The sequence below is a fragment of the Hemiscyllium ocellatum genome, chromosome 2 (genome assembly GCF_020745735.1).
Source record: "Hemiscyllium ocellatum isolate sHemOce1 chromosome 2, sHemOce1.pat.X.cur, whole genome shotgun sequence".
Taxonomy (NCBI): domain Eukaryota; kingdom Metazoa; phylum Chordata; class Chondrichthyes; order Orectolobiformes; family Hemiscylliidae; genus Hemiscyllium; species Hemiscyllium ocellatum.
The window spans coordinates 89,323,409-89,339,055 of record NC_083402.1 but is presented as its reverse complement, the minus strand read 5'-3'; the positions used below and the strand labels follow the sequence as shown (position 1 = coordinate 89,339,055).

The 15,647-nt window shown below is 36.4% G+C and overlaps 1 protein-coding gene across 2 annotated transcripts in view; it reads left to right on the top strand.

The window, feature by feature from the left end:
• The window catches only part of golm1 (golgi membrane protein 1), a 31,998-nt gene extending 17,202 nt beyond the window's left edge, over positions 1-14,796 (top strand). The window contains exons 3-8 of one of the 2 annotated variants that reach the window (XM_060838268.1): positions 1,067-1,148; positions 2,196-2,337; positions 5,974-6,181; positions 8,938-9,003; positions 9,871-10,012; positions 13,346-14,796. In XM_060838268.1, coding sequence (XP_060694251.1) covers positions 1,067-1,148; positions 2,196-2,337; positions 5,974-6,181; positions 8,938-9,003; positions 9,871-10,012; position 13,346 — 641 coding nt within the window. In that variant the 3' untranslated portion in view covers positions 13,347-14,796. Of the gene's footprint in view, positions 1-1,066; positions 1,149-2,195; positions 2,338-5,970; positions 6,182-8,937; positions 9,004-9,870; positions 10,013-13,345 lie in introns of both variants that reach the window. The other variant, XM_060838260.1, reaches the window with a different exon arrangement.
• Positions 14,797-15,647: the final 851 nt, after the last annotated feature.

The window sequence follows — 15,647 nt, the reverse complement described above, 5'->3', positions numbered from 1 at the left end:
GATGGCTCCAAAAGCAGACTCATTCAGAGGAAAGAGGTCCAGTGTAATAGAGGTTATTACTGGCAATTGCCAAAACTGAGGAGATGTCCTGAGTTGCTGAGAAGACTGGGAAGAAGTCTGCAGAAGCAGAAGGCTGTGGCAGTGTTGAAAAGGAAGACCACTAAATGGCTGTTGAATACTTGCTTAAGGAACACATGCTAAGTGAGCCAATTTAGCAGTTTGTTTAAAGGGTCTTAGGGACAGACATTAACTGAGGAAAATAGCTTGTATTGAAAGCTCAGATTTTCTGAATGCAAACCAACAACAGCCATGCAACTGAACAAAAATTTTGGCATGCCAATGGGATAGCTTTTTACGAAGATTTGAGTATATGCAATGGTAATGTTGAGGTAAAAGATGAATCTTTCTGATATTTGCAATGAGATTTTTCTAATATTTCTTGTATAATTAAAGAGTCCTTTCGTTTTGTACAATAAACCTTTTATGTTCTTTTCTGAAAAGTACATTGGCAGCATCTTGTGAATATATTCAGTGATTACTGACCTCCATTGTAAAGAAAATTAAATAATGTATCAAACCAGATTTCAGTCTGGATTTTGATTTGTCTAGTATTATCATTAGCTGAGATCATCTAAAATGTACTTGAATTTAAAAGAAATGTGTGATTTGTTAGAAATGAATGCATGGAGGCACTGAGGAAAGAAAGAGAAGATTGCTGTGAAATTCAGTTAGAAATGAAGTGCTAATTGGAAGAAAGAGGAGAAAAAATATAAAGGGGGAAAAACAAAGGTACAGATTGAACAAATTGAAATAAAGAGAGAAATAGGCTTTTATTGTAAAGAGAATAAAGGAAGACAAAGTGAAATGGAATTAAAACAGCTTGAGCTTCACAAAGTCAGAACACAACATGGCTTGACTAGAAACATCTTTAGAAGTTTTTTAAAAAGACAATTGTTCATATTATGTTTCTGATTCCATTGAGGAATTTAACTAGAAATCTGTTTGGAGTCTAATGATACTTTGATTCTCTGACTGTATTTTGATAGATGCTTCCTTTTTACTTCAGAACAATTTCAGGAGCTGCAAAAAGGATATAGCCATTTAACTCAAAAGTTGCAGGAACTGCAAAAAAAATTAACCTATGATGTGTAAGTACGTGAACTCTTCAGTACTTATACAGAAATTCAGTAATAGTTAATTTTGTACTCTTGTGATGTAGGGGCAGAAATAACTTGTCTTTTTTAATTTGAATAACCATGCAAATATACTTCATAAAAAGTAGCTGGAAAATTGATTGGCTTTGCCATTGGCAGATTTCATAAGCTTACTGCTTGTCATTTGTTGTGCCTATTAAGCTAATAAATGTAGAATAAATAGAAATTATGAAAATTATCTCCCAATTTACTTTTATTGAATTGTGGGATTAATCCTAGTTACATATTTGGGATTACGTAGAATATAAAACTCAGATGGGTGACAGCCCAGCCAGTCTGTGCTGATGTTCATGTCCATTTGAGCCTTTCCTCTCGTCTTTTCTAATCTAAATCTGCCATTGTATATATTCCCTTCTCCCTCTTACACTTGCACAATTTCTTTTAAACATGCCTATACTATTTATTTCAACCATTCTATTGTAGTTCTAATTTCTTACTGTTCTTTAAAATTCCTTTATTGGATTTGTAGGTGATTACCATGTATAAGTGTCTTTAGTTATGCTGTTCCTCATAAGAGGAAGTATTTTTTTATCAAAACCCATCTTAATTTTAAATATCTGTATATGATCAATCCTCAACCATTTCTTTTAAGTCAAAGGTTAATTCTTTCCTTATTTTGCCCTAATCTCACCCCCCCCCCCCCTACATTTTTTGGCATGTGATGCATCTTATCTTCTATAATATTGCAAGTGGTCTCTTTTCTTTCTTGCGTACTCCATGTGAATTATTTTAAAAACTTCTACATTCCCAACTTGCCCCAGTTTTGAGAAACTTACACCAACTTGAAATTTTAACTTATTCTGTATTGATGATAGCTCTGGTGAGTATTTTTTGGTGTACTGAATCTTTGTAGTATTTTTGCAGAGATTTGGAACTTTGGATTTTAATTACTCAGTATTGTGATGTAAGTCGGTAAGCAAATTAAGTGACCATTTTAAGCAAATAAATGAATTGTTGATTTATTTTTATTTGACTATTCAGTACTCAGTGCAGTAACCAAATAAATGATCAGAAAGAGCTGTATGAAGAACAAATTAAGGAATTAAACAAGAGGCTGGCGGAGACTACAAAGTTTCAACCTGAAAACAGAAATGCTGAATCAACCAATCAAAGCAAGTTATTGGTAAAAACACAATATATTTATAGTCTGCTTTCAAACCAAAGCTTTGGATGTGCTCTATTTTTTTCTTTATGTAGTGCACTCTATCCTTTAGTCTCAAATATATTTGTTGGAATTGGAACGTTCAGATCAACTGCTTGTTGTTAGAACTTTGCAGTGGCTGATAATAGAAATAGTGCAGAACCCACAAAGTGACAATTCATGTGCAAAACAGATGTGTTTAAAAGAGAATTCTAAGAAACTTACAATGAATTTAAAAAGTAGCAAGTGTTCACACAGAACAATGAACTACCTTTTGAAATAATTGCTCCAAGTTTGTGGCATTTAGAAAAGGTGGGTGCAAAGGTATGCACGAGTGGTGTGCATTTGTTGACCCACTTACCTTTTACTTTAGCCTTTAGCAAACCTGTTCCTGCTATATTTTGTGGTCCTGTGTCTGCAAAATATTGCCTGTCTAGGGTTTGTTACTATTCCTATTTGTAGTCACAGGACTGCAATTGCTGACTTGTTGCAGTATAGTTAGCGAACGTTGAAGTTTTCATATTGATAGGGTCAACAATTTCTATGTCTTCCCGTGTTAACAGATTTGACAATCTAGGGTAGCACATCTGAAACAGAGAGCATGTTTGTTCAGAGCTGTCTGCACAAAACTCAATTACAACAGTTAACATTTTAACACAGAAAGCTAAGCAATTTTATATCCTTTTAAGTACACCTGCCTTCCTAAAATAAAATTGTTTTAATCAAATTGAGCATCTAATTATTATTATTACATGTGTTGTGATCTTACCTAAAGATTACTTCAAAGAACAAAAGTTGTGCTTCCAGTTAGCAGCTGAAACAATGACTTGTCTAGACTTTTAGTGAAAGAAAAGTCCACTTTTTTGAGTAGGCAACTTTATTAACAATAGAGAGTAACATTCTCCTTACTTGTTAGGACAGATCACAGTTCTCATGGAATTGCATAGGTTGTAGTAACAATGCATATTAGCTCCTGGCTTCCAATGCCCTTCTGTATCACCATTCTGCTTAGTAGTAACTTTAAATGACTATCTCCAGACCCTTTCCTCAAATTTTGCAGACTACATTAAATCACCACCTACCAGCAGTGAAACCTGTTTTTGATGATTCTTCTTGACCCTGGCCATGCTGGAACAAATCTAATATCTATGGAAGGCTGCATTTGTCCCTCTGAGTAGAGACACATCTTGATTCTATGATCTGGTAAAGTTAGCTAGCAAATTCAAATCGCTCCTTTGTCTGCCTGTCTGAGATATTCATTAATTTGTAAGAAAGCAGGTAAACTGATTTCAAAAGTGGCTACCTCTGCAACTCTGTTTAATCTGTGTAGAAATGCTAATTCGCTGACCTTTCTTGGGAACGTCCGAAAGTACGCTATGCAAGGCAGTTTTCTTTGTTTCAATTGTGCTGTAAGTACGTGAGCCAGAAGCTAATATGCATTGCTACTATAACCTATGTATTTCCATGAGAACTGTGATTTGTACTAACAAACAAGGAGAATGTTACCCTTTATAGTTTATAAAGTTGCCTATTAAAAGAAGTGGGCTTTTCTTAGACTAAAAAAGTCTAGACAAGTCATCCAGCTGCTAACTGGAAGCACAAATTTTGTTCTTTGAAGTAATCATGTAATAAACAATTGGAAGCTCAGTTTGATTAAAACAATTTTATTTTAAAGGATATAAAATTGCTAGAGCTCAGGAGTGTCTGGCAAAGAGGAGGCAGCAAGTGAGGTGGTTAGTGCTTGGTCAATAGCATAAACAATGATGAAATGTGAACCAGTACTGCCACCAACTGACAGGTGCACAGCCATGGTAGCAATAGAAGAAGCAACTCCTGCTGATAGAGGTAGTAGATATTGAAGGCATGTGGAGCTTCCATTTTATTGAAGCCCTCTAGCTTGTACAGTCCTGTTTTTTTGGAAGAGCTGTCCAATTCTACGTCCCTGTCTTTTTTCCATTGGCCTGCAGCTGTTCCCCTTTTTCTCATTTCCCCTTTAAAAGTAACTATTAAACGCACTTCTATCACCTTCCAGGCAATATGTTCCTAATCTTGAGGAAATTATCTTAAATCTATATTTCCATTGGCTAAGTGGAGAACAATTTCTTCCCATCAGTTCACAACCTATCCTATTTTGTATTCTAAAGAAAGCAATCCCAACCTCTCTTGTTTCTTCAATTCTATGATTATTCTAGTAAATCTTTCTTCTACCTGGTCCAAGACCTTTCCAAAGTGGAGTGCCAAAAATTCAGTACATATTTGTCACTCCAGTTGAGGTCCAAACAGTATTTGCAGTGCCCTAGCTTAACTTACTTTTGTACTTCCTTTTGCCCAAATTTATAGACCCTGAATATAGGGTTATGTTTGTATTGCTTGAAAAAATGTTATCTTTTATCAAGATGTTTTCATCTTGCACTCAAGCAGGCACTTCATAAGAATACATATTTAAGGGACAAACCAACATTTACATTGCATGATAGGAGTGTTGATTGGTTGACAGTGGACTCTGGTAGAGGTCTTCCCATGGCAAATGTACCCAGTAATAATACTTTATAGTTAAAAGCTAGACTTTTTAACTTTTAAACCAGGCAGGTTGACTCCGATTAAGCAAAGAATGCTGTAAGAAATAAATCAGTAAATGAATGTTAAGTATCTTGTTTAATTGAAACAACTATAGTGCATGTGCACAAATTGTTGGTAGGGTTTAATGTGGTGCCCCCATGTACTGGGAGCTATATATATTAATACACAGGGTCTGTTCTTTGCAGACAGAACAGTCATTTGTTTCTACTCAGTAAAGTAGATGGTAGTGATTCACTGGTTCATTTCTCAGACCAATGCGCGAAACAAAATTTTAAACAAGGCAGGTTGACACAATACAGTTGTTTCAACTTGAACAATCGACCAACTGGTAACTGTTGTATTATTCCTTATGGCAATACATTGCCTAATCTGAGTTAACTTTTAAACCAACCAGGCTAACAAAACCTGGCTGTTAATTGTCAATCAGCACTGACAGAAGCATTCTCCATGACAGCACCTGTACTTATCAGTTTGTCAACCAGTCTGCACTTTTTTTTTCTCATGCAGTATAAATGTTGATATTCACCTTGAATTTGTATTCTTGTGAAATGTCTAGGTGAGTGCAAAATGAAAAGCTTGTACAATGATATTTTTCAAAAATACTCAAATTCTGAACTGTCTAAACCTCAATGTGTCTTTCTGTCAGTTCCATTTATATTGCCTGTTATTCATACCACCATGTTATTTCTAGAACAAATATCCCTGCATTTCAGATTATTTCAGTTCTATCATCAGTGTGCAATTTTTGGAGTGCATGTCATTTCTTCCTTTAACCAGAAATACACAATGGTGATACTCGTGTTTGGAAGAGGATTGACAGTTTAGAGCACATGGTTGAAATAATTCATTTGGCCAGTTTCATAAATCCAATAACGAAAGCATCACAAACCCAAATTTTTTTTCCTCCCTTTTTCCTCTGGCCTCTCTCTAACAAGGCAAAAATATTTTAAACTAAATAGAATATGGCAGCTTTTAAAGTTGGTAATTCATTTCTAAACATCTAAGTGAATTACAAATTTCCAAATCACTGTCCAGCAGACTGAACACAAACATACAGGAAGACAAGCTACCATTGAACCATCAGATAAAGCACAACTGTTCTCAAGACAAAGCAATGACCCAACAGATCTGATCGAAGTTGAGAAAATAAATAAAGTTGAACATCAAGAAACGATAAGTGAATTTGAACATGATGCAACGTCTAGAAAGTTTGCTCAAGAAATTGCAAATAAGTTACTAGATACAGGTATGAATTCTAAAACGCACTTTGAATGTACCTTTCGTTCATTTAATTATGAACACCTGGAAGTGTAGTTTTTCTATTGAAGTTTATTTGACTTTGAGCTGGATTTTTAAAACATTTTAAAGTTTTTCATTTTTTAAGACAGAACAGTGGATTCAATGCATTCTGACTTTTATACTGTGTTTTTTTTCCCCTTAACTTGTGGATGAAATATTCTGTATTGTTTTGAATATAATAATGACGGTTTTAAAAATGCATTTGTGCTAGCAGATACAACTCTTACGCCATTCATTTATGCTTTGGCTTTTTGATATTATTGTAGCAGAAAGTGTGAAGCATTCTGTTTTTGACAAGAATTAGGAGTGGAATCTCTAAATTTAAAGATAGAATATAGAACACAACATTACAGCGCAGTACAGGCCATTCGGCCCTCGATGTTGCACGAACCTGTGAAACCAGGCTGCACTATTGCATTATCATCAATATGTTTATCCAATGACCATTTAAATGGCTTTAATTTTGGCGAGTCTAATACTGTTGTAGGCAGTGCGTTCCATTCCCTTACTACTGAGCAAAGACATCTGTCCTATATCTATCACCCCTCAATTTAAAGCTGTCCCCTCGTGCTAGCCATCACCATCTGAGGAAAAAGGATCTCTCTGTCCACCCTATCCAATCCTCTGATCATCTTGTATGTCTCTATTCAGTCAATTCTGGAGCTTCTCTCTAACAAAAACAGGTTCCAATCTTTCCTCATAATACCTTCCTCCATACCAAGAAGTATCCTGGTAAATCTCTTCTGCACCCTTTCCAGTACCTCATATAATGTACACACCAGAGTTTTGTACAGCTGCAATATGACCACATCTACCAATAAAAGCTATCACACCTTCCACCTTCTTAACCCTATCAACCTGGGTTGAAGAATGTGGTACTGGAACAGTACAGTTGGTTAGGCATCATCTGAGGAGCAGGAGAATTGACTTTTGAGCATTAGCCCTTCATTAGGATGCTCCTGCCCTTGGATACTGCCTGACTGGCTGTGCTTTTCCAGCACCACACTCTTCAACTCTGATCTCCAGCATCTGCTGTCCTCATTTTCTCCTGTCAACCTGAGTGGCGGCATTTTAGGATCTCTCTGCTCATCCACATTCCCAGTGATCTTACCGTTAGCCCAGTACTCTGTGTATTCCTGTTAATACCTCCAAAGTGAGTCATCTCATACTTTTTTGCATTAAACTCCATTTGCCACCTCCCAGCGTAATTCTATAGCTTATCTATGTCCCTCTGCAACCTGCAACATCCTTCCGCAACTCCACTGTCCTTAGTGTCATCCGCAAATTTAATAATCCATCCTTTAATGCCCTCATCAAGGTCATTTACAAAAATGACAAACAGACCAGTAGTAACTGAGCTCCAAGATGAACATTTCCCATCAACTACCACCCTTTGTTGTCTTACACCTGGCCAATTTCGGATCCAAACTGCTAAATCACCCTCAATCACATGCCTCTGTATTTTCTGCAATACCGTGGGGAACCTTCTCAAACACTTTACTGAAATCCATATACACCACAAAAACCGCTTTATCCTCATCCACCAGTTTGGTCAGCTTCTCAAAGAACTCAATAAGGTTTGTGAGGCCCGACCTACCCCTTCACAAACCTTGTTGACTATCTCTAATCAAATTATTATTTTCTAGATGATAAATCCTATCTCTCAAAATCCTTTCCAACACTTTGTGCACAACTGAAGTAATGCTCACTGGTCTATAATTACTAGGATTGTCTCTACTCCCCTTCTTAAACAAGGGGACAACATTTGCTATCCTCCAGTCTTCTGGCACTATTCCTGTAGACAATGCTGACATAAAGATCATAGCCTAAGGCTCTGCACACTCCTCCCTAGCTTCCCAGAGAATTCTAGGATAAATCCCATCAGGCCCATGGGACTTGTCTATTTTCACCCTTTCTAGAATTGCTAAGACCTCCTTATGAACCTCAATCCTACCTAGTCTAATAGCCTGTATCTCAATATTCTCCTTGACAACATTATCTTTTTCCTGTGTGAATACTGACAAAAAATATTCATTAACCGCCTCGCCTATCTCCTTGGGCTACAAGCACAACTTCGCACTACTGTCCTTGACTGGCCCTAATTTTACCCTTGTCATTCTTTTATCCCTGACATTGCTGTAGAAAGCTTTAGGGATTTCCTTGATTGTACCTGTTAAAGAGAGCCTTCAGGTATTTAATCTGCTATGTTCTGAAAGCTTTAGCACTTGCTGCACTTGTACTTATTGAGTTCTTTTCCTTCAGGGTAACCCTAGAGTAGTACGATCTTGATTTTTAGGCTATGCTGATATTAGGAACAGAGTTGGGCAGGCATTGAAAATAGTGGAGGTTTCTCTTCCCTGTACCACACCTTTCCTTATTTGTGCATATACAGTTGTACAACTTACAAATTAAAAATGTTGGAAAGTTGATGGTTCTGTTTTTAAAGTATCCTCTCCCTTTTCAACCTTTATGTCAATTTGCTCTTTTAAAACTGTAAGTGTCTCTGGTTCTGAACTTCGAGAACATGCCTACTACCATCATTTGGCAGTGTGGCAATTAATTAATTGACCACCTTGAGAAAAAAACAGAATGACTGATTCCCACATGACCCATTGTGTAGCCTGACCACAAGAAAATCTCTTCCCTAATATTTTCATTTATCAAGAACCATCAAAACTGCGTTAATGTGCGATTGTTTTGCAGGCATGGTTGAAGATAAAAATCGAACAAGGCTTGACTATGAAAATTTAGATTCCAGAAGAAATACAGGTTCAGTATACTATAATTTTGCATTTGTAATTGCCAGGGTAGAGTTGCAATGATGAGCAAATGACAGTCATTTACTGAAAGTAGGTTGAAGTGAATTCTCCTTTTAAATCTGTAAGCTACTTGAAAGGTGTGAGCCCAAGTCCTATGATGGACTCGGGTGCTTAACCTAGGCTGCCACTTTATTACTTGGGGTGAATTACATTCTCCATTTACATGAGACATTAAATGTGAGAATCTGTCCCCTTAAGATTGAGATGAGGAAAAATTTTCCTTTGGCTGTTAATGTTTGGAGTTATTGGACATAATTTACTAGTGAACTTAAAGTTTCAGATGACTAGTAAGGAATTGGCATTGTGAGGATGCATTCTGATGAACATGATTTTATTGAATGGTAGAACAGTCAGAAGAGGCTAAATGACTAAGTCCATCTATTTTTTGAGTTCTTAAATCTTAACTCTAGGAATAGACACTCTGGCTGCTAGACTATCCAAGTTTGAGACGGCCAGACCTGCTGGTTGCTATATTTCTAAGTATTGATCTCCTAGATCATTATAGTTACTGGCCCATTAGTTACAGTTCCTGGGAACAAATAGCAAAAAGAGTAACCCTTGAGCCTGCTTTGTCATACAGTAAGATTGTGGCTGATGTTTGTGTTTTGAAATGGTATAATTATAACCAACAATGACATTTGCCAATATAAAAATGGAATCTCTGTACAAGCCCAATCCAATTCCACTGGTTAGTCGAGTTCTAATTGTCACAGTTCATTTATTACGTCAGGAATATTGTCAGTTTTTTTATTTTTAATCTCCCTGATAACTAAACTTTATTTGCATTTTCTTTTCTCCCCTCCCTCCAAAACTGCAGATGATGAGTATCAAAATCAAAAAGAGCTGGCGAATACATCGAAAGGGAAAGAAACTGCGGATTATAATGGAGATGAGGGCAATGTTGCAGAATTTGAGAATGACAAAGAAGCAGAACTTGCAAATGAGTTAACAGATGTCTAGTTAAGTATTTTTATTTTGAAGAAAAGTGAAAAAAAACGACCTTCTATAATGTTTACATACAGGTAAAAACCAGGGCTCCAATGCTGGAAACCCGATTCTTGATTAAAGTGGTGCACAACGGTTCTGGCAGCATCCAAGGAGCAGGAAGATTGACGTTTCGGGCAAAAGCCCTTCATCAGGATCAGTGTGTTTACATACAGCAAATCCTCATTTTAGAGTTGTAATTACATTCTAGAAGTGCAAGTTTTAAGTGAAACAACTTTAGGCAATTAACTTTTTTCCTATTAAAAGCAATGCAAAAACTGTATTTAGGTACTGTATCACCATATTAGAAAATGAAGTTTTGTAAATTAAAGGATTTTACATTGCTAAATTTCAATATTGGTAAATAAAACAACATTTTAAATAAAATATATTTAAAATATAAACAAAATATGCTAATCCTTTTTTCTAATTGCCTCCTGCTTGCTGCCAATCCCCCACATCATCTGCCAGCACCACATCTTCCCACTCTGTTATCCTCCCTCTCAACACCCTGTTTGTTTCCCAGTTGCTGACTCTGCATGCTGATCTTTCCATTCCCTTAGCCTCCCTCACAGTGAGCCTCTTGCTTTCTGTCTCCTGAGCCCTTAGTGAGTGGGGGTTGAGAAATGAATAATGAGGTAGGATGAGCAGCTTCGACACAGGAGATGTCATAAGCTGGAGAGGCAGCGAAATGGAATGCCACCAACACCTGAGAAGGTGGAGGAGGGATAAAAGCCACAGATTTGTGGTTTGCAGTGAGATGGTGTTAGCAGCCATTAGGAAGCATAACAAAAAGCAGCAAGAGTATGCCCTTTTGAACTGTGAGCTGCCATGTGCTAGAAGGGTCAAAAAAACTGATTTATAATGAACCAGTTGGGTCACGAGACTCCATGTCATATACTGTGCGAAAATTTTTAACAAAACTGCTAAAGGTGACTAAGGGCACTGTTAACTAATGTTGAAAATGGAATAACAAAGTGGGTTAACTTTAACTTACTATAAAAATCTTGAGTTAGGCAGGAATCTCATGCCTTCTCCTTTATTGTTAATATTGTTTTTGTCTTGGCATTGCACCTTCTTCTCCTGTCACTAGTGACCTTTGTTTCTGGTACATAACAAGAGTACATTCATGATGCTGATAGAAAGTTCATTTTCTGGCTAGTGGATAAAATGTCTCTATATAAAGCATACTTTTTAATATTTTGCCTTTTTTCCTGGATTTTCACAATCCGTACACTGATTTCTGATTTCAGAATTGGTTTCTCAAGTTTCCAGTTATCCTAAGCCTCCATCTAGTGTCCTCGTTTTTCCTTTGTACAACTTAATATTTTCTAATATTGGTTTCGTCAGTTGCAGAGGAACCTCAATTATCCGAAGGACACAGGCAGGGAGTATTTCATTCGATTAACTGAATTTCAGATAAACAAATGCTGGATAACGTAGTTTAGCCAAGCATTGGGACCTTGCGATCTTGCTCAATAATTCAATATTCGGATAATTGAATGTTGGATAATCGAGGTTCCTCTGTAATGCTATTGATTGGTACTACTTTTCCACTAACACCGATTCATGATTAATGCCAACATGATTATTTTGTTCAGATGCCACAACCTTCTGAAGCGCACAGTTTCTTCCAGACTGAGATTGTGGATTCAATCCAATGAAACAAAACATTATTGCTTGACTGTTCATGCACAAGTGAAACCTTGGAGACATAATATCTTTCAGTATCTTTAGCTAAGCCTTTTCATAAGGTTCCACACAGTAGGCTGTTGGAGAAAATGCAGAGGCATGGGATTAAGGGTGATTTAGCAGTTTGGATTAGAAACTGGCTTTCTGAAAGAAGGCAGTGAGTGGTGGTTGATGGGAATTATTCAGCCTGGAGTCTCGTTACTAGTGGTATGCCATAAGGATCTGTTTTGGGATTGCTGTTTGGCATTTTTATAAATGACTTAGACGCAGGCATAGATGGATGGATTAGTAAATTTGCAGTTAACACTAAAGTTGGTGGAGTAGTGGACAGTTTGGAAGAATGTTGCAGGTTGTAGCGGGGCTTTGCTAAACTGCAGAATTGGGCTGAGAGGTGGCAAATGGAGTTCAATGTAGCTAAATGTGAGGTGATGCACTTTGGGAAGAATAACAGGAAGGCAGAGTACTGGGTCAATGGAAAGATTCTTGGTAGTGCAGAGGGATCTTGGAGTCTATATACATAGATCCCTGAAAGTTGCCATCCAGGTTGATAGTGCTGTTAAGAAGGCATATGGTGTGTTACCCTTCATTGGTAAAGGGATCGAGTTCCAGAGCCGCAATACCTTGCTGCAACTATGCAAAACGCTAGTGCAGCTACACTTGGAATATTGTGTACAGTTCTGGTCGCCATATTTCGGGAAGGATGTGGAAGCATTGGAAAAGGTGCAGAGGAGATTTACCAGAATGTTGCCTGGTCTGAAGGGAAGGTCTTCTAAGGAAAGGCTGAGAGACTTGGGTCTGTTCTCATTGGAAAGAAGGTGGCTAAGAGGGGATTTGATAGAGATTTACAAGATGATCAGAGCATTAGATGGGGTAGACAGTGAAAGTCTCTTTCTGAGGATGGTGACGTCAGCTTGTACGGGGGTGCATAACTACAAATGGAGGGGTGTTAGATTTAAGACAGATGTCAGAGGCAGGTTCTTTACTCGAGTGGTAAGGGCATAGAATGCCCTACCTGCCAAGGTAGTTAACTCAGCCACATTAGGGAGGTTTAAACAATCCTTGGATAAGCACATGGATGGATGCTGGGATAGTGTAGGGGGACGACCTGAGAATAGTTCACAGGTTGGTGCAACATCAAGGGCTGAAGGGCCTGTTCTGCGTTGTATTGTTCTATGTTAAAATGCTCTGGATTCTGTGTGTTTGCCTCTGCTTCAGTTCCACTATGTTCCTGTTTCTTCTTAAAAATATTGAAATGCACACTAGCAGTTCGCTAGGAGCATGTATAGCTTGGTTAGAGATGCAGGACTGTGTAGCTTTGTACATCTAGTATAAGGTTAAATAATTCCTCCAGGTGCTGAAAATCAATCAATGTGTTTCCACACTAAGTAATCTTTTAAAAAAATGCTTGGAGTGTATGGTATGAACTGTGTAATAATAGACTTTGTCTTCTGAAAGCTAAATGATGACCTTCAAAGTGTATCCATTACCAGACATTGTAATACGAATTGGAATTTCATTTACAAAGATCTCCCTTAATTTTGACTTGGCTGTCAACATGATTGTTTATAGTTCTAAATAATGATACTAACACTTCTTTTTTATTTTTGAATATTTAGAAAGACACAGTGAAGAAGCTGTGAACAGAATTCTTAAAACTGAAAATAATAACTTGGAATCAATGTTGTGAAGAAAACCCTCTTGCACATTTTTGGTTGATGATGCTTGAACTCTCTTTACAAATGATAGGGGCTTCAAATCAAAATAAAATGAACTGGAACTGATCATATGCAGTGGGCATTCTATAAATAGTTAGGAAGTCAAGAGTGTAGGAGATTTTGATTTTGAACAAAATTTTTAGTAATAAACTTTTAAGCAGTTGTTTGAGAGTAATTCAGACTCTTGGTGAATGTTTGAGCAGACCAATATTGAAATTTGATGCTCTAAATCTTATTACATTCACTGTCAAAATACTAGTATAATATTTAGATATTAGCACCTCTTTATTTCCTTACAAGTATCAAGTCCGTTATAATAGGAATCAATTCCAATGTAGAATTAAAGAATTTCTATCTTAAATATATCATCAATTATAAATCTTAAAAGAGAATTATTTTTTAATCTGTTGATGAAGCAGATTTCAAGGATAGGTCCATTGTTTAAAAAAGGTTCTGAAATATAAGATATGGCCAATCTTTACGTGTATTTTTGTTGTGAAGTGCACCACCTACTGTTGGATGTTTGCAGAAAAAAAACTATTGATGAGATTTTTTTTCTTGGTTGGATAGCTTTTTAAATTACTAAGATATGAAAATTTTAACTGTCGATGTCGCTGTCCCCATTACAAGCTTATAGTAAATATAATTGAATTTTTGCAAAAAATATCCAGTGTTGGCATCTTGAAGTGACAGGGTTGAAAACTGAGTTCAAGCTGCTTTCACTCATTAAAGCTGTTTAATCTGCTTCACTGCAATACCAGTGCATGAGAATTCTGAGGTTGGGGTGCACATTCCTCTTTCTTTTCACTGAAAGATAAATTTTCCATCATCTAAAGTTAAAACACCACTTGAATAAGATTTACCTGTTGGGCCAAATTCTTTTAACAAGGAAGCAGATTATATTCCATTATTTTTTGTTTTAGCTATCTCAACAAGGGCAATCAGTTGTGTCTTTGTTTTTAAAACAATGTATTCATGTTTCCATTCATACATTTTTCTCATTTAAATTTTGAAATAAGCTTGGTAACTTTATCCTGATGAAACAATTTTATTTTTCCCTTTGTATTTTTATTTAAAGTGTATTTTCTACTTGGGAAATCTATTGCTGTGTTACAAAAGGGCAGGAAGGAACCTACTCTCACTTAGATTTGGTGACTTTCTGAGCACGGGAATGACATGGCTTTTTTAAAAAAGTTCCTGAAGTTATGAGAAGTCATTAAAATGATGTTGGCTTTACTGTTCTGTCAATAAATGTTTACTTGGTGAAGCTTGCTACTGTGCTAATAGAAGTTATTTGCAAATTGGGTTGTTGTTAATTCTATTTGATGGTAATAAAATTTTTATTCATCTCCTCTTGTTGGTCATGTTTCCACCTTTTTAGAATAAGGTAACTTTATTCTTGGCCACTAATTTAGCTTTCAATAGCATTACATGGTAAATTGCATAGCTGTTGATTTTGTAGGTCCTGCCTAAGTAGTATGTACAAAGTTAAGAATCCCTTAACACCAGGTCCAACAGGTTTATTTGGAAGCACTAGCTTTCAGACTGCTGCTCCTTCATCAGGTGACTATTTTTAACTTTGTACACCCCAGTCCAATACTGGCACCTCCAAATCGTGACCTGAGTAGTATGGTACTTTATCCTGCAGTTTGTTTGGAAGATACCCAATAAGAATTTTTTTTTCTCTCTAGAGTTGATTGTGGATTGGTTTTTCAAAACCTCATTCATAGTTATATTACCAAAATGTGTGAACAATCTTATTGCTGTGTATTTAATTAAATTCCAGATACTTATATTTGAAATGTTTTTGGGCATTTGGAATTGTATTCAAATTTGGTTTGGTTTTGATGTTAATAAATAACTTACATATTTAATTATGTTTTTATACTTCATTTGAGCATTACACATTTAAAATTAAATTTTAAAGCTGTTAACTCTAATTTTAAATCCATTGAAATGGACTTATTTGGTGCGAAGCATAATCAAATAAGATGAGAAGGAACCAGGAAAGTTCTGTCTTTCCGAGATGCATGTAGTTCTCAGAAACCAGAGAGGTAAAATAATAAATGTCTGTAGATGAAAAAAATCTTCAGCACCTAATATAAAATTGAAAAATGACTAGTTATGTTTGTATGCAGTGACAGTCCAGTTGATGACCACCATTGGGATTATTCTAAATTCTGCAGAATACATACACTACTTT